This window comes from Eublepharis macularius, chromosome 10 (assembly GCF_028583425.1).
Source record: "Eublepharis macularius isolate TG4126 chromosome 10, MPM_Emac_v1.0, whole genome shotgun sequence".
In the NCBI taxonomy this organism is placed as follows: Eukaryota; Metazoa; Chordata; class Lepidosauria; order Squamata; family Eublepharidae; genus Eublepharis; species Eublepharis macularius.
Window position 1 is genome coordinate 80,805,475 of NC_072799.1, and position 24,875 is coordinate 80,830,349.

Sequence of the window (24,875 nt, forward strand, 5' to 3'; positions counted from 1 at the left end):
GGTGTTGACATTATTCACGGTACAACCAGAAAGTGAAGCGCCCCCCCCCCGCCCCCGTGCAGAGCTGATTTGATAAAAATTGAACCCTGTTTATCAAATCAGCCTCACAAAGGGGCCTTCACTTCCTTGTCGCGCCGGGAATGACGTCATTCCCGGTGTGACAAGGAAGTGCTCGGGAGTGCGCAGGAGCAGCTGAGGCACTCCTGGACCCATTCCCCACGCCTTTTCATCTGCTGGCCAGTGAGTGGTTGCAAGGGGTGGCAGCTGGGAGTGCGGGATCTCTCGCTCCCTTTGGGGGAAAGGGGTCCCTAGTGGTTTACCTTGGGTTGGACTTGATCAGCTTTTCAGCTGATAAATAAGGAAAAGGGGAATCCCCATTGACCACAGTCCCCATTGACAACAACAAAAAAAGGCTACGTTGATGATCGTAGGACTTGCATGAACAAAAGACACAAGAGACAGAGGCTCCAGCAAGTAAGGGGATTGAACTAGATAGTTTATAACCTGTTGTACCGCTCCATGTAGAGCTGTCTGTTCCCACTGAGGGCAGGAGATCCGCCGCTCCCAGCCTCTGCCCCACTGCTTACATGGCTGGTGGGGAGGGGGGAGGCGTGGGGAATGGGTCTGGAAGACAAGGAGCCTCCCAAGAAAGCTTCACACCGTGGGCGTGTTCCCCAGTGGGCGCAATGATATCACTTCCTCAGTTGACATCATTATGCCCAATAGCAGAGATGCTCCTGCACTTTGCAGGGACCAGTTTTGGCACCCAAAAGGGCTAAACTGGCCTCGTGCAAAGCATGGGAAGAAGCCCATTGCTGGTGCAATGATGTCACTTTTTGGAGGTAATGTCCTCGCATTGGTGTTGGGAGCGCACGTACAGGATTTAGCCCCAAGACAAGTGCCAGGTCCCTCCTTCCCACCCGGAGGGCATAGGAACCTGGCCACCCTACCTCCGTGTCTGTTTTATCCTCAAAACAAACCTTGTGAGGTTCTAGATCCAGAGGAGTTAGCTGTGTTAGTCTGTAGTCACAAAATAGTAAAGAGTCCAGTAGCACCTTTAAGACTAACCAACTTTTTTGTAGCATAAGGTTTCGAGAACCACAGTTCTTCATCATGTATCTGACAAAGAGAACTGTGGCTCTTGAAAGCTTATGCTACAATTAATTGGTTAAAGGTGCTACTGGACTCTTTACTATCTTGTGAGGTTCATTAATCTGACTGTGCCAAGGTCACCCAGTTAACCATGACTAAATAGAGACTTGAGTCTTGATTTCCATCTGGCTAGGGGTTGGTGATATGATATATCCAGTCCAAAATTATACCCGAAAAAATCCATATAGGTAGTTTTCAGGTATAGGTGAACAGCCCTGGCACCAGGGTTACTGGCGCCTGAGGCCATCCTCACACGTGCGCACAGTGCGCGCGCCCCCAGACTGCATTATGATGTCATCACATGATGACATCGTCGCACAGTGCTGCCGGGGCCATTGGTTGGTGGGTGGCTGCAGTGGCGTGTGGAGGCTGCTCACACTCTGCACGCTGCCCTGGCCGCCTGCTGTCCCTGGCCCGCAGCTGCTGCACCTGCCTGGGGGCGTGTGGCAGCGGCGGCGCAGGGCTGGCTGGCAGCGGCGCAGGGTGCGCCTCTGCCCCCGGCACCCCCTCCGGTGCCCCCTCCAGCCCCGCGGGCCCCGCCTCAACGGTGGTGCTGGCCCTGTATGTGAATCCCAGTCAAATCCGGGACTTTTGGATATACTGATACTGGTGTTCCCTATGAGTTCCAAAAATATTCAGAATTAACTGGGTCAATTATTCCTTATGGGGGAATCTTTCCAGGGGAGTGGAGGGGCTCTTTTTTTGAGGAAATGACTCCAAAATTGCCGTGGAGTGAGGACAGCCTTTCAAGACACCCCCCCCCCCCCAAGTTTTAAGTGAATCAGACCAAGCAGTCCAATTCTACAGGCTACTGAACAAGGTTCCTTCCCAGCTACTCTCCAGTGTGCGATCTACTTGTGTATAATCTGTGGTTCTCTGGATTTGTATGTTCCTTCTGCATTCCTTCTTCTGCTAGGCCCTACCTCACAACAAGCCCTTAGATCTTCAGTAGGTAAGCAGGAATAGCTTATATGAAAGGACTGCTTTTCAGGATTTTTTTTTTCAACAAATGTTACCCCTCTGAGGCTTATAATTGAGCAGGCCTGAATCTGATTGATTTCAAAGTAAAATTAAATGCATTCCTAACAACTGATTTATGACTTCTACTCCCCACCCCGAAGAACTTGCATCTGTTCTTTAGGACCAACACGATAATAAGACAAGATGATGAATGGGGTGTTTTTCATCTGGAGGTAGGCCCACAGCCAGAAATTTTATTGTTAATAGGCCTAAGGGTCAGGGACTGCCACAGAACAGCCAAAATATAAACACACATTGTGCGATATGTTTAAAGTTAGTTAATGGTATTAAATATGAAGTAATATTATAAATGTTAAAAAATAAGAATCTGGTGTTTTCCAGTACCTTTGTACCACTAAAAATTGTGTGCAAGTTTAATTAGTTAGTTATCCTCTGCATGTTTTTCCTTATAGTTCCACAAATAAAGCTAGAGCCTTCCTTTTTTTGCAAAACGGAAAGTGAAAATTCAGAGAGAATCTATGGAATATCTTGAAGGGCTGGGCCTGCTATTGATTTTGTGTTTTACTTTTCATGCAGGCCTTTTTTAGTAATCTGGAGCAGCAACATAAACAAGTAACAAATGATTAGACTAAGTGTGCCAAGTGTAAAAAGATGGCAGGATCCTGGCAAAGATTTTTTAAAGAAACAAAGAGATGGTTTTTACACGCCAGCATCCCTCCTTAAACTGTAATAATGGAGGAATCCGTAAAATTTAACAGGAGGGTATTTTAATTACACTCAGTGTCTGCCCACCTACAAGTCATGGAAAAACAGGGCCATTTTAACACTGACTTGTCACTTTTGAGATAACAGCTGCTGAGAAACTGGATGGGCATAATCTGATGGCAGTAGCCAAATTCATACAACCAGCCCATGCCCCGCAGCTTTGTTTTTCCTTACTCTCATCATCTTTCTTCTTTGCCTTAAGCAGAACATGTGATTTTTGCACACATTCCCCAAACCCTCAAATACAGGATACACTTAAGCATTTAAAATTGCCTTTTCTGACTGCTTGTTGGGCACGAGTCAGACAACCAACCAATTTTCCGTGAGCAGATAGCTGTTCATAGAAAAAAAGAGGCTGTGAGCAAAGGGTTCCCATTCTTCAATCTTCTTGCTGCAGATGCATGGACACATTCGGTTGCGTGGATCAGTGTGTACCGCCTCCATCAGTGGTTGTATCATTGCCTCAATGCAAACATTCATCAGGAAGATGTGAATTAGTTTGGAGTCAAGTGCATGCCATGAAAGGATCGGGTCCGATGAAATATGTGCAGCTGCAGCTCTCTCAATAGCGTAGAGTTTACAGAGCAGAAAAATCACTCTTTAATCGCCTTCCCACGCTATGCCCTGTCTCCACAGACACTCCATTTAGGTAGCTAATTACAGGCTGCTGCATCAGCTTCGGAACCCAATAACAGGGTAAGAGGGTAGAAATGAATCTGCCCTGGCCCTCTGCTAACACATCGTATACCTCACTGACAAGGAATGTGTCTTTTCAAAGCATTTCAAACAATGGGCTGTCGAAAAGCTTGAAAAACATTGGAAAATACATTGCAACACAGACGAACATTTCAGCGCATGCTCCCATGATTGTGTATTAGCTTCTTAAACTACAATCCTAAGCATGTTTATTCAGAAGTAAGTCCCATTGGTCTCAATGGGGCTGACTCCCTACTTGTGATTGCCAACTTACGCTGCTCTACGAAGAACGCTTTCCTGAGACTAATCCCTCCATGTGTCTTGCTTCCTTAGTCTTGTAAATAAGCATATTCCTGCAGCCTGTTTGTGCCCAAGTCTGCAGGGCTTATTCTGCTCACAAGTTCAAGGTGTGGTCTTACACTCACTTTATTCTTCTAATGATAATCTTGTGCATTCTGGTTCAATATCCGGTCCACACCTAACAACAGGGGGAATGTAATCTTGTTGTAGGGAGGGTTGGCCCGCAAAGAAGAGATTGGCACAGATACGAAAACTGGCATGTTTTAATGCAAAGTATACCCGAGCCCTTAGTGAATTTCATCATCTCTCACCCACTCTCTCAGATCTGTGGAAGCTGCTTTTCTGCCATGCCGTTCTGTTTGGCTGTGAGGGGTTTGTGTGTGTGTGCGTGGAGGCGGGTTGTGTATGTGTGCAAATATTGCAACTATGTAAGCAAGTCTCGTCGCATCCGACTTTCCCACTCATTATCATTCGACTGCGTCAGATATCACCTGGGGAAGTGGAGTCTTCACCTGACTGTGAGAGATCAAGGCTGTCGCAAGTTGTCCCAAGTTCTTAAGACTGGCTGCCTGTGGGTGCAGAAAAGAAATTGAGCAGAAGCTTTTCCAAAAGACTTGAGACTAGTCAGTTTCATTTCCTGTGCAAGATTCCAGTGAGTCTTAAGAAAACTGGATTACAAATGAAGTATTTAGTTATTTAAAGCATTCATAAGCAGAACTCTCAGTCAGGTTGTTTCTTGAAGGTATCAGGGAGTCATGGGGAAAGGACTCTTGGTTTAGTGCTATTATAGGCACTACCCAGAAGATAGCTCGGACATTCGTGAGCCCATATAGCGTCCAAGACACTACATTTGTTCAGACAAAACTGGCTGAGTTTAGTTAGGTCCTTAGTGGGGTCCAGCCCCTTGGAGGGTACCCAAGGCTTCAGAACTGGAGAAAAGATTCTTCACCAGACTCTATCTCTGTTTCTGTCTGTCTGTCTGTCTGTCTTTATTTATTTATTTATTTATTTATTTATTTATTTATACCCCACTTTTCTCCCCAATGGAAACCCAAAGTGGCTTACATTGTTCTCTTCTCCTCCATGGTTTCCTCTCATAACAAACCCTATGAATTAGGTTAGGCTGAGAATGTGTGACTGGCCAAAATTTCCTTGGCAGAGTGGGGAATCGAACTTGGATTGCCCAGATCCAAGTCTGTCACTCCAGCCACTGCTGTACACAGTTCTCCGATCTCTGGTCCTTGACAAAGGTAATGATAACAACAACAACATTTGATTTATATGCCGCTCTTCAGAACCACTTAATGCCCACTCAGAGTGGTTTACAAAGTATGTTATTATTATCCTCACAACAATCACCCTGTGAGGAGGGTGGGGCTGAGAGAGCTCTGAGAAGCTGCGACTGACCCAAGGTCACCCAGCTGGCTTCAAGTGAAGGAGTGGGGAATCAAACCCGGTTCTCCAGATTAGAGTCCTGCTGCTCTTAACCACTACACCAAACTGGTTGGGATCCAAAGCATCTCCTCCCTGACTGGCCTTCTGGTCTACTTTAAATAAGGTGTGAAATGCCACACATACCCCCAAAGTCACTCTGAGAGGAACTACAAGTGACAAAAGGCACAGATTGGGCACTTGTCAGCTTTCCTCAAGTTTTGATGGGAAATGTAGGCATCCTGGTCTCGCAGCTTGGCTCTCCGACTGCTGTCCAATGGACTTTTCAACTGTCACTTGTCCAACATTCCGCCAAGCTGCCTACATTTCCCATCAAAACTTGAGGGAAGCAGACAAGTGTCCAATCTGTGCCTTTTGCCACTTGTGGTTCCGCTCTCTGCCTACTGTTGGTCGACAGTCCATGATAAACCAGAATATAGCTGTGCCATCCAAGCTGTTGTTTTGCTCCCAGAGGGTGTTCTGTCTCTCTCTCTCTCTCTCTCTCTCTCTCTCTCTCACTGCTTCTCATGCCTGGATCACTGGATCAGCACCAAATGATGCACAGGAAGGGGGTGGGGGGAGTCATCTAGTAACCCTAGACTGTCCTGAAAACTCCTGTTCTTTGAGAATGCATTAGTGATTACTGCAGAGCTTAGCACTATAAAAGCAGGAATAAAACCCAGCAGCATAAAGTTGCATCAGTGGCACAGGAATGGTGTGTGATCGTAATGTGCGTGTGAAAAAAATTGCTGTTCAGTAATGGGCTGCCATTAAGTTGAAGAGGTTCACAAACATAAAATCACAACTTACTTTAAATTTAATAATCTGGCTTTGCTATGTTTTACAGGCGTTGGCAGATTTCTCTGCAACAGAACAGAACTATATAACCATTTGTTGTTTGAAGGGCAAATGATGTGGTTGGATTAGTATGTGTACAGAATATGATTTTGAACGTTAAAATCTAGCACTTGCTTGCTTTTCATTTTGTCTGAGCTATGCTGCTTTTAAAAACCAGCTTCTACAGTGACATCTGGTGGTAGTTGGTAAATTCTGATTGCAATATTAGAAATTGAAAATAGGGAGTCTTGCAGCAGTTTAAAAGTGATTTTTATTTTCTCATTATCAGTGCCACCAGACTCTTGTTTATTTTCGCAGTGATGCGCTAATACAGTTGCCCCTCTAGAATAATTGCCATACAAACAGTGCAATTTTATGCTGAATTACTCCAGCCCAAGCCTACTGATTTCAGTGGGCTTAGTCTGGAGTAACTCTGCATAGGATTGCACTGAAAGTTGAGTATAAAGCTGTTTTAACGGCTCAAAATTAATCAGCAATGGCATCAGAGATTAGCTTTGTTGAAGAACTACCACATTGTTTTTTATAGAAAGTATGATCTGAAACTGTCCAATGATTTCTTGCAAGGGATGAGAATGATTTTTTTTGCCTAAATGGGTTGGATCCTACAACTCACACTAAGCTGGACTCTTTTCTACCGGGAACTGTCTCTAGCAGTTGATCCACTGCAGGAATTCTTTCTTTGTCAGAAGAAAACCTTGTAGAAGGAACTTGTAGGATCCAACAGGGGAAGGGAGCTGTGGAATTCAATTCATAATTTTACAGACATTTTGGAACAAATACTGATAATGATTATGTAATCATTATAAATTAGAAATCTGGCCATTAGCTGTGAGGATTTTTCGGAGCTTTTTTCAGATAAAATTTTGTCCCTCCGCCATGAACTGTCAGCCATGGTTGACACAGTGGGGGAACTGAAGACCCCTTAGATCACTTCAGTCTGGTCTCCCAGGAAGAGGTTGACAGGATCCTGCAGCTGGTGAGGACCACTACATGCTCCCTGGACCCCTGCCTTCATGGCTGGTAAAAGCCAGCACGGATGGGCTGAGGGCTCCTCTGGTGGCTATTATTAACTTACCGCTGAGCTCCAGGGGTTTTCCCGGGACTGTAGTGAGGCCTCTCTGGAAAAAAACATCTTTGGACCCCACTGACCCATCCAGTTACCACCCAGTTTTGAACCTCCTGTTTCTGGGTAAGGTAATTGAGCGGGTGGTGGAGGAACAGCTGCAGGTTTTTCTGGAAGATGCTTCGATCCTGGACCCATTCCAGTCTGGCTGCTGCACGTGTCTTGATGGATACCCCATACAGGGCACACGTCACGCCCGTCTTGCAGCAGCTACACGGGCTCCCCATGGAGTTCCAGGTCATGTTCAAGGTGTTGGTTTTAACCTATAAAGCCCTAAATGGACTGGGATTGTTACTAGAATTTCTGTAAGGCTGAGGGCCTTGGGAATGTTTAGTTTGGAGAAGAGGAGGTTGAGGGGGGACATGATTGCTCTCTTTAAATATTTGAAAGGCTGTCATTTGGAGGAGGGCAAGGAGCTGCTCCAGTCGGCAGCAGAGAGCAGGACCCGAAGCAATGGGCTTAAATTACATGCAGAAAAGTACCGGCTGGATATTAGGAAAACCTTTTTTACGGTCAGAGTAGTTCAAAGGTAGAATCAGCTGCCTGGGGAGGTGATGAACTCCCATTCACTGACAGTTTTCAAGAAGAGGCTGGATGAATATTTGTCAGGGATGCTTTAGGCTCATCCTGCATTGGGCAGGGGGATAGACTAGAAGTTCTGTATGTCCCCTTCCAACTCTGATTCTTTGACTGCCTCTCCCTGTATGTACCCCGGAGAGCGCTTAGTTCAGCGGGTAAACTCTACTGGTGGTCCCTGGCCCCAGGGAGGCTCAGATGGCTTGAACCAGGGCCAGGGCATTTTCAGTCCTGGTGGAACTCTCTGTCAGAGGATACTTGGGCCCGCCAAGATCTTGTATCTTTTTGGCTGGCCTGCAAGACAGAGATGTTCCACCAGGCATATAGTTGAGGCCAGTATTGGGTCCATCAAATGAGCCTCCCTACTGGTCTCCTGCCAGCAGAGGGGCTACATAGTCATCTGCCCCCCCCCACACACGATGTTACAGAGTGATATCAACTCGCAACTCCCCCTTTTTTATGTCTAGTGGGCAGGGATGAGTGAAGGGGACCCCATCTTGGGATGTCGAAATTTATATCTGTTGAGATTCTCAATTACTGAAAGTTATGCTCTTTTAAGACTTCTGATTTTATTGTTTTATTCCTTGTATTTTTATTATTGCTGTAACCTGCTCTGAGCCCACTTGTGGGGAGGGCGGGCTAGAAATCAAATAAATAAATTTGAGAAGGAATTATATTTTCATTCTCTATAAATTTGGACTAGGTTTTGCTTGATGATGTTTATTTACTTTACTTACTAATTTATGCTACTGATAGTCTGCCTTTCTCATTGTGACTCAAGGTGGATTACCTATCACAGTAGGTAGGGCAATCCAATAAGCAGTGTAATAGTTTTAGGATTTCAGAAATTAAGATCAAGTCAAAATCTGGAACAAAACTGAAACAAAACATAAGTGTTAATTCAGCATATTAAATGATGCAGAAATTACATAATAGGATAATGCATGCAGCAACAGATGGTATGTATTAGACATAGTCCCTTTACCTTCATTAAAACATCTTCCTGTACCGTTCCATTATAATAAAGCCCTGTTTTGTAAAAATAATACCCTCCTGAATAATTCAGTTTCCATAGTTTACAGACGGCTACAAGAGCGGAAGCCTTCCTTATTTCATCAGGCAGGTGACTTCATAAGATGGGGGCCACAACAGAAAATGCATTTATATGGCCAGTTGCTGATCTTGTCTGTTTTCAGGGTGGTACCCGCAGAAGGCTCAGGGGAGTGAAGCTGTCATAGTGAGCATAGCGGGAGAGGTGGTCCCTCAGATAGGTGTTTTCAGGAGTATGAAGGGCTTTATATACGATGACCAATACCTTGAATTGAATCCAGTAACTGATGGATAGCAAATGGAGTGATCGCAATTAGGACTAATATGCATAATAGAGATGGGCATGAACCTGAATATGACCCCGAAAAACCCACAAACCAGCCCAGTTCGTGGTTCACAAGTTCATGGAAGCTCGTTTCCAAGAATCTCCACGAACTGGTCTACTGGTTCGTTTGGTTCGTATTAAAAGCAGTTTAAATGGCCATTTCCCCGAGGAAACGGCCATTTAAATATTTCCTGCCGCTTGCAAGCAGAGGTCCCTTTAAACTATCAAGTGGCAGGGGGGATTCCCCCCTTGCCGCCTGGCAGCTGATAGTTTAAAGGGACCTGCCGCTTGCAAGCAGCAGGGCCCTTTAAATGCCCCAGCCCTCCACTCCAGCCCCTCATCCCCCCCCAGCCCCACACTTACCTTGTCTGGTGGCTCCGTGGCCGCAGCGTCCTCCCCCTCCTCCCGCTGGGGTGGGAAGGCCATTTTCAGCCTCCTCCGCCACTGCGCAGGCCCTCAGAGCAGCAGAGGAGGCCAAAAATGGCCTTCCTGCCCCTCAAATGGCCGTGACATTGAAGGAGGCAAAAAACAGCCTTCCTGCTCTTCAAATGGCTGCCGCGGTGGCCATTTGAGGGGTGAAAAGGCTGTTTACAGCCTCCTCTGTCACTTCACGGGCCCGTGCAGCAGCAGAGGCCAAAAACGGCCTTCTTGCCCCTCGCAGGAGGAGGCCACGGGCCTGCAGGGCAGCCGGAGCCATGAATCAAGGTAAGTGTGGGGCTGGGGCTGGGGCTTGCAAGCGGCATGAAAGGGCCCTTTAAACAATCAAATGCCATTTAAACAATCAAAAGCTGGAAAGGGGCATTTAAACCCCACGAACCACAAACTGGTTCACAAACTTGCCCCGCTTCGTGGGAGTTCGTGGTTCCTGGTTTGTGAAAACCCACAAACCACAAACTGCATGGTTCAGTTTTTTTGTCGTTCGTGGCCATTTCTAATGCATAATGTTATTAGAATTCTATTTGAAAATGTTTGCGTATGTAATAGAATTGGACAAAGTAGAAAAGTGTCCATTGTTTGCATTCACTGAACGTCATGGAAACCATGCACAAATGAACCTCAGCAATAATCTTTTATATATTGCCAGCTCCGAGTGATATGGAGTATGTTGACTATCCAGCAATCAGTGTGGTGTCTTACATATTGGCCTGTCAGTATGCTTGTTTTGCACTTGAAGACTGTGTAAGTTTTATAGTCAATATGTGTCATCTAACATGGCTTGGAAGTTAGGTAGAAATTGATCAGACAATATTTCCACAGGCACAAGGACTTCTGTCCACTGAGTGTGACTTTCTTGGCTGTCTTTCCTGTGGCAGCTCAGAAATGCCCCCAATCCTCTTCTGGGCATCCCCTTGTCCACAAGGGGGAAATTCTATTGGGCATTTTGGGCAGCCACGGGAAGGAGAAGCTGCGAAAGTCATGCTTCACGAGTTGAAATCTTTGTGCTGTGGAAACACTGCATTGGCCCAATGCTGGTTGGACAATACCCGATATTTACGCATATTACCCACTCCACTAGCTCACTTCAGTATATCCATAAATTTGCTTGCATAGTATTGCTCAATCTTAATTCTAAGTACTTATATTACTCTTTTTGTACCTGTTAAAAATCCTCCCCGGTAGACAGTAGAGATGACTGTTTTAGCTCTTCCCCTGATGTGCTGGTTGACTATTTGTGAACGGATTTTACTGCAGAGAAACATTCAGAATTGTGATTTCCCCACCTGTAATCCATTCTCTCACCTCATCCACTGCTCATTCTGATGTATGCACCGACCAAGCCAGTATAGTTTGGAGAGTTCTTTAGCTGGATGTTTCGTTGTCCTGGCCACAGTTCTGGATACTTTGGGGGGACTTTTCCTCATAGCATCTCTAATTTTACTTGCGGTCTGTAATTACTAAGCACCTGTTACTGATTTTTACACAGTATATAAATGGAGGGTGTTTCATTTTCAGGGGACATTGAACTCAAATCCTCTGTTTTAAAGCTTTAGTAATGAAGATCTAATACCTGCATCATCTTTTTGTCTCTTTTCTAGGTACAATAGAAACCGTTGATTTGCTCGATCGGGAAACTACTTCCCATTATTGGCTCACTGTGTATGCCACGGACTGTGGTGTTGTGCCCCTTTCTTCCTTCATTGAAATCTACATCGAAGTTGGAGATGTTAACGACAATGCTCCGCAGACAATTCAGCCTGTGTATTACCCAGAAGTTATGGAAAATTCGCCCAAGGATGTGTCAGTCATTCATATAGAGGCAGTTGATGCAGACTCCAGCTCTAACGACAAGTTGACCTACAGGATTACTAGTGGAAACCCACAGGGATTCTTTTTCATGAATCCCAAAACTGGTGAGTAAATACCAGATACTTCTTTTATCACTTTTGCGTTGATGAACTGGTTCTCCAATTTTTAAACAGAAATGAAAAGACAACATAGGAGTAAAGAAGCTGTGGTTCTGCTTTGGGCATACACAAGCAATCTGTGGGTGTCCCTGGGTGGTTGTTGTTTTAGAGCTGATTTTACACATTGAGCTGAATTATATGTTACAGCTGTCTCGGGACTGTACTACTTTAGAATGCATGTGGAGAATCATGTTTAAATGCCCCTCACAAAAAAATCTCACTGCAGACTAGAAAAATGAGGTTTGACTAGAAACTCGTTCCCTAACATGCTGGTGTTCCTTGGGCAGGGATTTTTTTAAAACATGAGGAATTCACCTTCCCATCTGTATTGTCCAGTGGAATAGGTCACACTTTTATCCCACCCAAGGAGCTGAGGATGCTGTACCAAGTTCTCTCTATATTTTGCCCCCACAGTAACTCTATGAAATAGGTTAGACTGAGAGAGAGACTTGCTGGCAAAGCTTTGTGACTGAGTTGAGAATTGGGGTCTGGGTCTCCCAGATCCTAGTCCAGCACTGTAACTATTAACTGATCTTCTACATTTTCCATAACAGCAACCATGTGTGATAAATCAGGCTGAGTAAGTCAGGCAAGTGAAGTATTGACCAAGGGGCACTGAGTGAGAATGTCTCTACACAAGACGCCTTGGTGCGTGTTCGTCAAGCGTAGGGAGACGCAATGTTAACTGGGAAGCATAGTTTCAAAAGACAAAGCCAGTGGAGATCGCTCTTCAGAGGGTTTGTTAATTTCATCTTTGCCTCCTGAAAGGCTCTGTCCGTTTCACCTCTTCAGTCTAAAACTCTGTGGGATCCCAACCAGAGGGCAGCCAGGAATGGAAATGGGCTGAAGCTGCCTTCAAGAGCTGGGCTTGGACCTGGAGAGGTTATCATGGGCTGAAGTTTCTCTTCTGGCATTTCACAGCCCCTTCACACAGCTCCAGTGTACAGCAAAGCCTTTGCCCTGCCTCTGGCTCTGTCTTTTTAAACTACCCTTCCTGGCTAATGCTGCATCTCCCAACATGTGTTCTTCCAGTATCAGATGTCTCGTGTAGACAGACTCTGAGTTTCAGAGCTGAATGGGGATTTGAACCTGAATCTCCCGTGTCCTAAACATTACAACTCTGTACATTAAAACCCAGATTCCCAGTCTAGACAGATAGTGGGTGATTCCACATGAGTGGTTTTCCCTGCTTCAGCTTCTAAATGACCTCGATTTTTTCTTGTGTTTCCACACGTGGGAAGGCAATCCTAGCAGCAGATTCAAAGCCACTGCACGTTTTGTCCTTTTCCATCCTGCTTTCCCCCGACTTATTTGTCCATTCGCAGCAGATTAGGGATTTTAATCATGCGGAATTCTTTATCCGATGTTCTCCCCACCCTTGCCCTTTTCTCTCGCCCTTCGAATTTGATTGGCCAATCATGTTTTCTAAGCTACACCCACTACCCTTTCCCTTTTCCTCTTTCTTTTTTTTAAATGTAAAAAAAAACGTTGCAACGTTTCTACATGTCTATGCAGAAACATATCCTGTGTCACATGACAACAGCTGACCAATAACCGGTCCATTTTACAATGCGCCAAATTTGTTACTTGTTGCTCGCTGACAGCTGACAGCTTCTGAGGTAGAGTGAAAGTGTGATGGAGGGACTTCAGCGTTCAACTAGTGGTCTAGGCATTTCATGGAGGGAGAAAGAGACCGTCCTCAACACAACACCTATCACTAAACCACACCGCTCATGAAGAAAGCGGGAAAGATAGACGCGGGGTCATTGGTAACAATTTTCCCTCCAAATGTCAATAGCCAATACTCTTCCACAGTATCGACGGGAAGTGCTCTGGCCTATCCAATATGTTTATTTGATGCAACATTTATGTGTAGCAACGTTTTTTTGTGAGAAATTTTTTTCTAATGTGTTGGTTTGATGCAACGTTTATGTGTAGCAACGTTTTTTTTGGGGGGGGGGAATAAAAAAAAATGAAGATGTGTATCATTCGACACTTCCCCCGGAAAAAGCGATGAGGAATCGATTTTTATCCTGTCAAAAATTCCGCATGATGGACTTTGAGCCGATGAAATATGCAAAACAAAAACCTAATGTGGAATCGGGGAGAAGTGGATTCGTAGGACTCCACCGCGGCATGACTGCTCAGAAAGTCCAATCAAAATTGATCATGCGGAATCCCCCAGTGTGAATCTACAAAGCTTTTAGTCTTCTATCATGCAGGAAACACTTAATGACTTCTCACCTGCCTGTCTTGTCATTTTTGATATCTGAAAATCAGTTTCAACCCCCAGCTGGCTCGGAGGACGGTACTGTGGAAGTGCTTTCTCCCAGGGCTTTTTTTCAGCTGGAACGTGGTGGAACGGAGTTCCGGAACCTCTTGAAAATGGTCACATGGCCGGTGGCCCTGCCCCCTGATCTCCAGATGCGGCGCGGAGGGCAATCTAAACTCTTCTCTGTCTGGAGATCAGGGGGCAGGGCCACCAGCCATGTGACCATTTTTGCCAAGGGCGATTTAAACTTTTTAAAAACTCCCCCCTTGTTCCAGCTGACCCAAAGTGACGTCATTGGCCCTGGGAGCATGCGTGCACTTTGTGCGCGCACATGTGGTACCAGGGGCACCCCTCCTGCCGAGAGTTGCCCCCTGTGCTTGCAACCCACTGAATTCCACTACCTCTTTTCCCAGAAAAAAAAGCCCTGAGTTGAACCCACTTCTGACCCATCTCTTATCAGATTATGGGGGTAAGGTCCGTCTTCACTGTGTAAATCTAGGCCATCGCATCATTTGCGTTTGCTTGGGCGGGGTGGGGCGGGAATGAAATAAAATGTTAGAACCAGTCAGCTCGGTTGCGAGGAAAACTCAGTCCAGTGTGTTTCTGTTTCAATTTGTTCTGGAGGCCGTGAACTGCTCCTTCATCAAGAACTGCTATAATAACTTCCATGTGAAATTTGTATCCGCATGAAGGTTACGTAGGGCCAGAGGGTGAAAATCATGCTGATCTTTTCCAATCAGCAGCTTGCAGACTTTACAAGTCTGTATCTCTTTCAGCAGCATTTATGGTATCATTAATACAGGCCTACATTTTTGTATCCTGGATTTAATCTTGTCAATGGGGATAAAGACCCTGGGGGGCAGGGAAAAACCCAAGCGAAGATTAAATGTGCAGCTTTGGTGGTCATCAAATCTTGGTAGTTGCTATCGACTTGTCTATTCCATCATTTTGATCCTTGAATCCGTCTGTCTAAAAGGACGATTTATACTGTTCATTAGCTTTTCAGACAGTTTCCTTCAACTCTTTGCCCTCCTTTTAAGCAGTGGATTAAGGCTAAATATGCTATGCATTTTGTGTCTTAGATACTGCAATGCATACAAGCTATCCATTTTTTTTTGTTGGTCCTTCTGTGCCCCCCTGTCAGTTCTTCCATGTCTTCGTTTTGAATGCTTGGGTGCAGGGCTTTTTTCTGGGGAAAGAGGTGGTGGAACTCAGTGGGTTGCCCTTGGAGAAAATGGTCACATGGCTGGTGGCCCCGCCCCCTGATCTCCAGACAGAGGGGAGTTTAGATTGCCCTCCGCCCCGCTGAGGGCAGTCATTTTCAAGAGGTGCTGGAACTCCATTCCACTGCGTTCCATCTTAAAAAAAGCCCTGCTTGGGTGGGTGTTCCTTTTGAGATCGTGTAGCAAGATGAATGACTGACAGTTTTGAGTCCTGGGTAGCAAACACATCTGCTAGTATCTTTAAGTTACCACTGGACTCCTGGTTAACAGGGCTGCTTATCTGTAATCTACATATAGATTGACCCTTTTTCTTCTTTTTTTTCCTTTTCAAACTAAAGTGTTTCATGTACAGTTTTATAGCTTTTTTGGAAGATTGTTCTGTAACCATCTTCAAGTACTTGAAGGGCTGTCATATAGAGGATGAAGCAGAGTTGTTTTTTGTTGCCCCAGAAGGTCGGACCAGAACCACTGTGCAGAACCCCCCCCCCCCTCCCCGGCCGCCCTTATTTCTCACTGGCTTTCAGTTTTCATAATTTTTTTTGACAGTCCTTTTGTGGGGGGCATGGGAGGGACTCCCTTTATTGTAAACAAATTCTATCCTCCTGTCTCCTTAAACTTTGAAGAAGAGAAGCATTCAACAGTATTTTTGCTGTTAGGATAATAGCACCATGTGAAATTGGAAGACAATGGCTGTGATTTAAGCTCCAAAATAGTAATGGCTCAGCCATGTGAGCCACTTGAATTCAAGTGGAGGGAAGGAGAGTCTTGTTAATTACCTGGGGGCTACAGCCATTAAATTGCAGCTCTCAAACAAAAAGGGTTGATTGACTCCCTGCAGAGCAGCCTCTGAATCTGCTTTAAATGTAAATAGGTTAGCCTTGCCCTGTTTAAAGGTTAGGGGTTTCAAGCTGCATTAAAAGAATGAGGCCTAAACCTAAAGGGTTCAGGAAGAAAAAGTTTTGAAACGAAGCTTGTGCCACCTTGCCTTACTTGCAGTAAATACATCATGTTCTGGATTACGCTGGACAGGCCTAATTCATATATAGCCATGCATTTAAGAAACCCTGGGTATTGTCATATATGCCTGTTTGCATATCTGCCATGAATGTATTCTGTGTTCCTATAAGCCATGAATGAATTAGGTTATGTACTGGTCCTCTTGAGGGCATGAGAAGTTTCTTATTGATGTTAAGGCAGTTGGTTATCTCACAAGTATGTACTTTCTCTTTCCCCGCTGCTTCCAGAAGTGTCCTTGAAAGCTAGCTGCGGCCAGCTTGAAATGTATCTTTCTTGGGAACTGAGATGATTTCATTCTTTGTTCTGCCTAGCCTAAACCTAGCTTCTCCCTGACCCCCCCCCCCCATTCTTTTGCGCCCAAAACTTTAACGGCCCCTTATCCCGATGGCGGGAACTGGCGGGAACCTTCCCTATAACTAACATCACCAACCCGTTACGTCACTTCTGCCAATTTTCACTTGTCTGAACACCTTGAATTGATGGATCTCTAATAAAGTTACTTCAACCAGTACACCTGCGTGTTCACTGTGGAGAACTTGGGAATTCTACCTGCCAAAGACTGACAGGTATCTAGTTGCCTTTCTGTATCAGATCATTTCATTCCTGACAAGAGATACACCTCAACAACTTTTTAGGTTCATTGCAGGTCCAGAACACAAGTGATACTATTAGAGAATCTTTGCTTCCATTTTAATCTTTTATTGAAGCGTAACCACATTGCATTTTTAACATTGTCTATATCAACAGAAAATTAGAACATCTATTACAAACAACATAAATAACTAAAGGAGAGCAGTTACATGAGTCCATAAAAGAATTTTACCCAAAGATAAGCAAGTCCCAAGCAAGAAGCCACTTCTAAGCAGAAGCTCCCCAGTCAATTCAGTTTTCCATATTTGTAGGTTTTTAATATAATCTCCTAACAATAGCTAGCTGCCCCACTTGATAAAGCATCCCTAAACAAAAATGATGTGGCCAATTATCACCCAGTCTCTAATCTGCCCTTTCCAAGAAAAGTGAAAAATCTGAAATTAAAAAAAAATACATTGGGCAGTTAAAAAAACCCAAATGATAAAAGGAGCATCTGTAGCTTTAACCAGCGGAAATTAAGAAATATATGTGAAGATAGGGATCAGATAAGTTGTTTAGTGAGCTTGAAGGAGAGAAGGACGAAGAAAAAGATAAGCATATGGGGGCTGCCAGGATGAGGGAAAGAGGAAATAGTGTGGGGGGAAGGGGGTACAGGGGGAAATGGAAGTACCTCCAGTAAAGTCTTTGCAGGTTCCCCACAATGCAACTGGGCCCAGCTCAGTTGGCACCATACAACTGGGCCATAGGGGAGAGGATGTCGGTGGGGGGCGGGAGAGGGAAAGGTAAAGATGGGGGCAGACAAAGGTGGGTGGGAAGGAGAGAAGGGAGAAGGAAAAGTTGGAAGACTATGTGGGGCAGGGAGGGGGGAAAGAACATGGTGGGGAAGGGGAAGTGAGATGCACCCCACAGGAATTTGCCACAGCTTCTAATATAAAGCTGTACAATAGAGTTACTTCATTGTTTCTTGTCCCTCGCCAAGGTTATTCTGTTCTAGGTCTCTAAGCTTCCTTTTTGGCACTTTGAGAGGCTAGAGAGAGAAAGTTTGTGTATATCTGTGGCTGAACCTATGAAGAGAAATTTTAATAACTGAGAACCATCTTTGAAACCATCAAGCTTAATTAACAGTACAAAACCGATACGCTTCTTGTAAAAATAAAAGTTTTATTTTGGTTTATTTTTTATCCCAGAGTATCTGTCATTCCTATATATCCCATTCCTATCCTCAGGGCCACATAGACCCACAAAAGAACCTGACGCTTGGGCACGTTATTAAACTATTAAACTAAATTAACTATTTTGGAATATAATTCCTGGTTGCAGCAATCTACCCAGTGAGTGTAAGAAGAGAGTTAAAGGAAAAATCTAACTGAAAAAGAAAGGGGCTCATAACAGGAGAGCTAAAACCTCTTCTGTGACACACACACACACCCCAATTTTCAGGAAGATTTGACCCCAGGGGCCAACTCTGTGGGCCCCCAAAGTCAAAAGTCAAAGAAGTCAAAGCTGGCTCCCACTGCAGAAACACACTCCAGCCCACCAGATAGCCCCCAGATTGAATTTCCTTTAGGAAACAATGGCCAGATTTTACCAGATTTCTCCTATACAACTGAACTAGAGAATAAATTCGATATTCAGGGAATTCCAATTTTTTTTCCCTCTGGTTCGGTATTCCCAGTTTGGATTTACCAAATTTCTTTGTGTGCACACCCCAGATATCACTTAGGATGGTAGTTGATAACCCCTTCCCTATATGCTGTTGTGGTTATGTCCTTCATGTGTACGACTTCTACTTTCATCTCCAGGATATTTAAGTATGGCTTTGTCATTTTCAGCTGAAAAATTGAATTATGTGTCTGCTAGATCGGTATGCCTAAATTCTATTATTTGCAGACCTTGAGATGATGATTAGACTTCATTTGGAAAAATACACAAAATAGCATTTTGATAGTTGTTTCAAGAATTTAAATGCATCTCTTCTTGCAATTGAACAATAATTTTATTATTTTACCAATATTTTCAGAAGTAAGCTGAACACGTTACAAGCCTTTACTCAGTATACTGAGGGTATTTTAGAAGGGATTATGTTATGTTTAAAAGGATAGAGGAATCTCACAGTGAGTTTAAGAGTGTCTATCGGAGTGTTGTAGAGAGCCGGGGGCTGATAGTCTACCTTGCATCTGCTGTCATATTACAACTTTTCTGACCCTTTGGTCAACTATTGCAGGCAATTTAGAGATTGAGCAGAATTCAATAGGAAATGCCTGCAGCTGCAGACAACTTCCAAGGATTTCCGATAACACTGGGGAACTACTTAGTTGAGGAAGTGAAAAATGTGTGATTACACAATAGCCTGTCAGAGAGGAAGCATCCATTGTTTAATTATTTCCCTCACAGTTTTATTAAGTCGCATACTCAGTTTACTGCAAAACCTAGATTTCTATTTATCTGCTATATTTGTTAGTTTTTTTTTTTTACAAAGAATATATTTTGTGTACCTTTCTGCTACAGAAGCAGGTACCTCATTTTTATAATATTTCATGAATATTATTTTCCTGTTGGTGAAGAACATATATCAGTTGTTAGGTGTTGGTTTATACATAATAAATGCAATGAGCACATTGTCACAAATCTTTATTTGACAGCGATCAGCAACAATACAGTCCTAAACGAAGTCAAGGAGTATAATTTTGTTTAGGATTGTACTGTGAACCTCCTAGAGATTACAAGGTATTTGAGATCTAAGAGAGACTGCTATCTTTTTAAATACCAATGAGAGGTAAATGTTTTCTTATTCAGTGTATGTTCACATCGATGCAAAATTAGGAAAAGCATTTGAGACTAGAACTATATTAACAACATCTAGAGTTAACACTTTTATTTTTTACTGTATGTGTTTGCACAAGGCGGGGAGAGTATTGCTTTTGCGGGTTGTAAGTTTTCTTAGTTCTTTGTACAAGCCAAAAGAAAAGAAAATGAGGGTTGCTCTGGTGATTAATGAACCAGTTCAAAGTGATTGGCAGCCTAGATTGTAGTCTCTGCTTCTCTGGATTTGCAAGTTTTTTGCTGGAAGGTTTGTGCATTTTTTTTATTACCCAAGTATTACTTGAAGTGAGGTTCAAGAAAGCACTTTCACCAAGTAGCACAATGATGATTTTCAAAATATGACCAAGGTATGTTTTCCTTAAGTGTTTGGAGTAAAGATTTATATTGGAGGAGCTTCTGTTCTCAAAGGTGGTGCTCAGATGTTTGGGGCAGAATGTAGGAATTTCGGAATCTTTATTTCACTGCCTGAAAAATGTTTGAGGCAGTAATAAGTTAGTATATCTTAAGTTCATGTATATGTATGTATTTTGTCATACACGCACACATTTGCACTGTAGTGCTTTGAGCGAAATGTGCATTTAGCACTTTTCTTTATATTTTTATTTATTTATATTTCAGTTTATATACCGCCCATCCCCAGGGGCTCTGGGCGGTGAACAGTTAAAATCGATAAAAACATTTGGATACATGTTGCAAGTTTGTGTCCTGCTGACAACCGTTCTCTATAAACAGAACAAACTCAGATACCATTTAGGCCTACAGTTCCAGATCCCGGTCAATAAAGTGTGTATATGAGGTTGCTTTTGCATGTGGATCACTTTAGTAGGACCGGCTGAGGAAGTTTGGGTGGCAAGTTGGAGGCAGGGTGGGAGGTTAAAGGAAGAAAAATGTTTCTCATTCATACAGCTATTGCTGTTCCTGCCACCTTAACAATTAGGATTATCAGTCCCCCCGGTGGGAGCAGGGGATCCCCCGCTCCCACCCCCTGCCATCACTCACATGGCTAGAAGGGAGGAAAAGGCAAGGGAACAGGCCTCCCGTCCTGGGCGTGTTCCCGAAGCAGTGCAGTGACATCACTTCCTGGAAGTGCAGTCATCACACCGCCCCAATTGCACTCCTTTGCTTCACAGCAGGTCGATTTGGGCCCAAAATGGCATGTTTGGAGCGCAAATTGGCCCAATGTAAAGCACGTGCGTGCTCTTGCAGCTGCGCGATAACATCACCCATGTAGGTGCAGGAGCGCTTGCAAGGGACACAGAGAAGGGAGTGCCTCCCTCCAAAAGTGTAAGGGGACCTGGTACTGCTATTAATATATTTAGGGGGAGTGTCCTTCCACTTCTGCAGTGTAGATGTGTGTATTCAGTTGTGGAGGCAGGTACCTGCTGCTCAAATGGAGAAGACACAATCTTATTACTTGTTTGCTGTACTTCGAGTAATTAGACTACAGCTGCAGTTTTTTGTGCACTTACCTGTTGAGTAAACCGCATTAATTTCAGTGGGATTTCCTTCAAAGTAAACATGAATATGATCAGACTACACCTCTAGAAATAAAATAAAGTTTGTGTGTAAAGAGGAAAGAAAACATACCTTTTGACATATTTTTCATCTCCAGAGGAGCGCTCTATTTTCCCCCCTCACTAACAGGGGTTTCTTTCTGTGCCATCCTAAACCATTTGAGACTAGTTTTTTTGAACAAAAAGAACAAAAGTCGCTAGAGTCAGTGAAAGGAAGTCATCTCAAAAAGCTATCTCACTATGTTCTGTGGAAGCATTTTGTTCAAATATTAGCTTCTCCAGGAAAATAAAAATCCTCTTAGTCAAGTGAAACCTGACGAGAAACAACGAGGCCATCAACACAGGTAAAAACAGCAGTGAAATTACACTGTGATCTTTATGATCGTGCTTTCCTGCTTCCTGTCCCATGTTTACTTTAAACAAAATGGAATGGAGTAATAGAACGGCAAATGGAAGAAGATAAGATAAAGAAACCGTGCACAATACAGTTCATGGTGAAATGGTGCAGTCATACCAATACTATTGGATGTAGCTTTGCAACCAGCACTCGTGGGGTAATTTGAGGTATAGAACTGAATTCTCTTTGCTTGCATTTAGCATCCTCCCAGTAGCAAAAAAGGGGTAATGATTTGATGTCTCTTACAATAAATGTACAGGCAGTTCAGTTTTTCTTTACTTGGATTACGCACCATTTGGCCAGTTTGCCAGATCGCCTGCCCTGGTGAGATATTACAGGCAGCTTGTGGCGTTGTACTACTACTCGGAAAGCTGGCCCAAGGCATTGCGTAGAAACAATGATTCACTGCACCAAGCTCAGTTGCCCTCTCCAAATGTTGTTTACGGTGGGCAAGGAGCTCAAAATGAGGGTGAGGTAAAAGGACTGGAAAGGTCTTTAGATCCTGACTAGAGATGGGTACGAACCACAAAAAAACTGAACCATGAGGTTCATGGTTCGTGGGTTTTCACGAACCAGGAACCACAAACTGGGACAAGTTTACAAACCAGTTTGTGGTTCGTGGGGTTTAAATGGCCCTTTCCGGCCGCTTAGCAGCGGCAGGGAAAGGGGCATTTGACAGTTTAAAGGACCCTTTTCTGCCTTGCAAGTGGCAGGTCCCTTTAAACTATCAGCTGGCAGGGGAGGATCCCCCCCCTCGCCGCCTGCCAGCTGATAGTTTAAAGGGACCTGCTTGCAAGCGGCAGGGCCCTTTAAACTGGCCAGCCCCCAGTCCCACACTTACCTTGCCCTGCGGGCCCATTTGAGGGGTAGGAAGGAAAATTCATCAAGAAGTAACAAACAAAATACCCATATTTTTGCAGCAAGGAAAGAAAATCTTGAACCTAAGCCTAATTCTCTTTCCATTATTCATAATGACGACTTCTCTCTCTTATCTAATCCAAGTTTTATACTCTAGCAGTAATGAAAACGTCTCTGTCAGCTGGCATTTTCTCCGACAGAGCAAAAAAGAATTAACATTAGTTTTAGTAGCTGTTAAAACTATGCTGGCAGCTTGGAATTTTCTTTGAGGACCACAAAAGATTATGAGCAGAAATGTGTGTACTGTATTTAAGGCTAAAAAGCAAAATGTTTGGACAGTATTTTTAAAAACTTTTGATTTCTTTATGACTGAATTCAGAAGGAGTTTTACCTGTTAGTTTCTTGGTTCTGACATGTTTTGCATAGCATGTGCTATAAGGAGAAAGAATAGAGGCTTAATGAGGAAGTTAATGGGTCTTACAGGAGATAATGGGATTTACATGCTCAAAAGTTTGGAATTAGATGTATATTTAATTCCTTTGAGCCTCTGTGGGCACTTTTGTCATGATTTATATTGTCTGGTTGCCAGTAAATTTACAGGTGCTCTTGAAATACTTTTAGCAAGCTCATGCTAAGTGAGTGATACATCTTTAGTTAAAGTTGATTAAAAAGTAGGGATCACAATAGGCATTCATTTAATTTGTTGTTTATTAGACCTACTGATTATTAAATAGGAATGCAAAAAAGAGATAGTAGTTTATTTACTTTTCAGCTAAGAAAAACAGATCTCAACACAGGTCTGTAAAATACTTCTGATAAAATTTGCTCACAGTAAGTGAATATCAGTAGAGTCCTCTAAGTAGAGTTTCATAGTTCTAAATCCATTGGCTTCGTGGTTGCTTATTGGATCTTGGAGCTCTGGTAGTTAATGGTGCCAGGAATACACTACACTGGTGAAGATTTCGTTCCCCTGTTAAGATCTCATGCGCCACACAGAGGTGCCGTTATGTGGAACCATTTCCAGATAATGTCCGTATGGCAAATCTAATGTGATGACTGGCCTTGAGGTATAGTATTGAAACGTTTTAGAAATTAAAACAAAAGGCGAAGTGTGTTTCATAGGGAATTGTATGTATAAGACAATAGAGTTTATAGTCAGAATTATTGCAAAATGAAGGCAGATAGAAATGGCTTACAGTGTGTGTTCTTCCAATAAGCCAGGGGCTTACCCTCACAGCTGGACTGTCAGATGTACTGGCTCAAGCCTGTTAGTCTGCTTTGCCTGGCTGTAGGAACTTAAAAGACCTGACATGCCAGAGACATAAGCAACACAACAGTTCTCTAGTCTCAGGCACCTAGTTGTAGAGTAATTTGTTAACTTTTCCGTCTGGAAGAAGAGGAGAAAGAAGGAGGAATGGGGGGAGTGAGGGCGTGAGCAGGTCGGTAGGTATGATCCAGAGTTTAATTGTTGGTATGTATTTTTCAGTGATGTGGGGTTTTTTAGAAAAATTAAACTAAAAAAAATGTCCAGTGCTTTAAATACAGCATGTTCTGATGTAGCATGTTTGTTTTGACTTAAATTTAGCGACTAGATTTTAAAAGCGCCTCATTTTAATTTTATTTTATGTCCCAATACCAGCAAATAGTTAAGCTGAATACTTATACAGAAATTATTTTGATTGGCGTCATACCTGTAAAATGTAAAGGCAATATAACATGTACTTCCTTTATAGTGTTTAAAGTTAAGAAGAACTGTTGACAAATCTAATGAGGTGTGCGTGATACGCCGTGGACTTGTTTGTCCACTTGCCTATTTCAACAGAATTAAAATCTCACCCTTGTTGACAGGGCATCTCATCAGTTGCATGACTGCTAAGTTCCCTATCAAGTTGATGATAATATCCCCTCCATCACGATAGAGGAGACAAATACATTTCTTAGCTCTGGTTTTTGATTTGCCCTGCAAAGACAATCAGATGAATTCATAACTTGCTTTTTATTAATGTGTTCCACATGGGGACTGCCTTTGAAAACTATCCAGAAACTTCAGCTGGTCTAAAATGTAGCAGCTTCAATCAGGGTGGGATATAGGACTCTTACTACCTGTCCACTGAAAACTCTTCACTGGCTGCCTGTGTCCCTGTACAGTTCAGAGTGCTGGTTCTTATTTTCCAGTCCCTAAACAGTTTGGGAAGAGGTGCTTGAAGAATCACCTCCTTCATTACGGATGGGGCCACCGTTACAAGACCCTTTTTTAAGCCCTGTTCTTTGTGCCTCCATCCTCAGAGGTGAGATGGGGGGGGGGTGAAGGCAGAGAAAGGGGTTTTCATTGGGGCCACCTCACCTAGGAAATGGCCTTCCCGGTGAGGTTCACCTGGCACCATCCCTGCTGTCTTTTAGGTGTGAAGTTAAAACATTTCTTTTTACCTAGGCTTTTTAATTACAAAGTTGGTCTTTTAACTTTTTAAAAACTTCTAGCCTAAGAAGTGTTTTATGAGACTCATTTTAAGGCGCTGTT

At 43.6% G+C, this 24,875-nt stretch overlaps 1 protein-coding gene across 3 annotated transcripts in view; it reads left to right on the forward strand.

The window, feature by feature from the left end:
* The window catches only part of FAT1 (FAT atypical cadherin 1), a 167,989-nt gene that overhangs the window by 50,369 nt on the left and 92,745 nt on the right, over positions 1 to 24,875 (forward strand). For all 3 annotated transcript variants that reach the window (XM_054990664.1, XM_054990662.1, XM_054990663.1), the window contains exon 3: positions 11,294 to 11,608. In XM_054990664.1, coding sequence (XP_054846639.1) covers positions 11,294 to 11,608 — 315 coding nt within the window. The remainder of the gene's footprint in view (positions 1 to 11,293; positions 11,609 to 24,875) is intronic.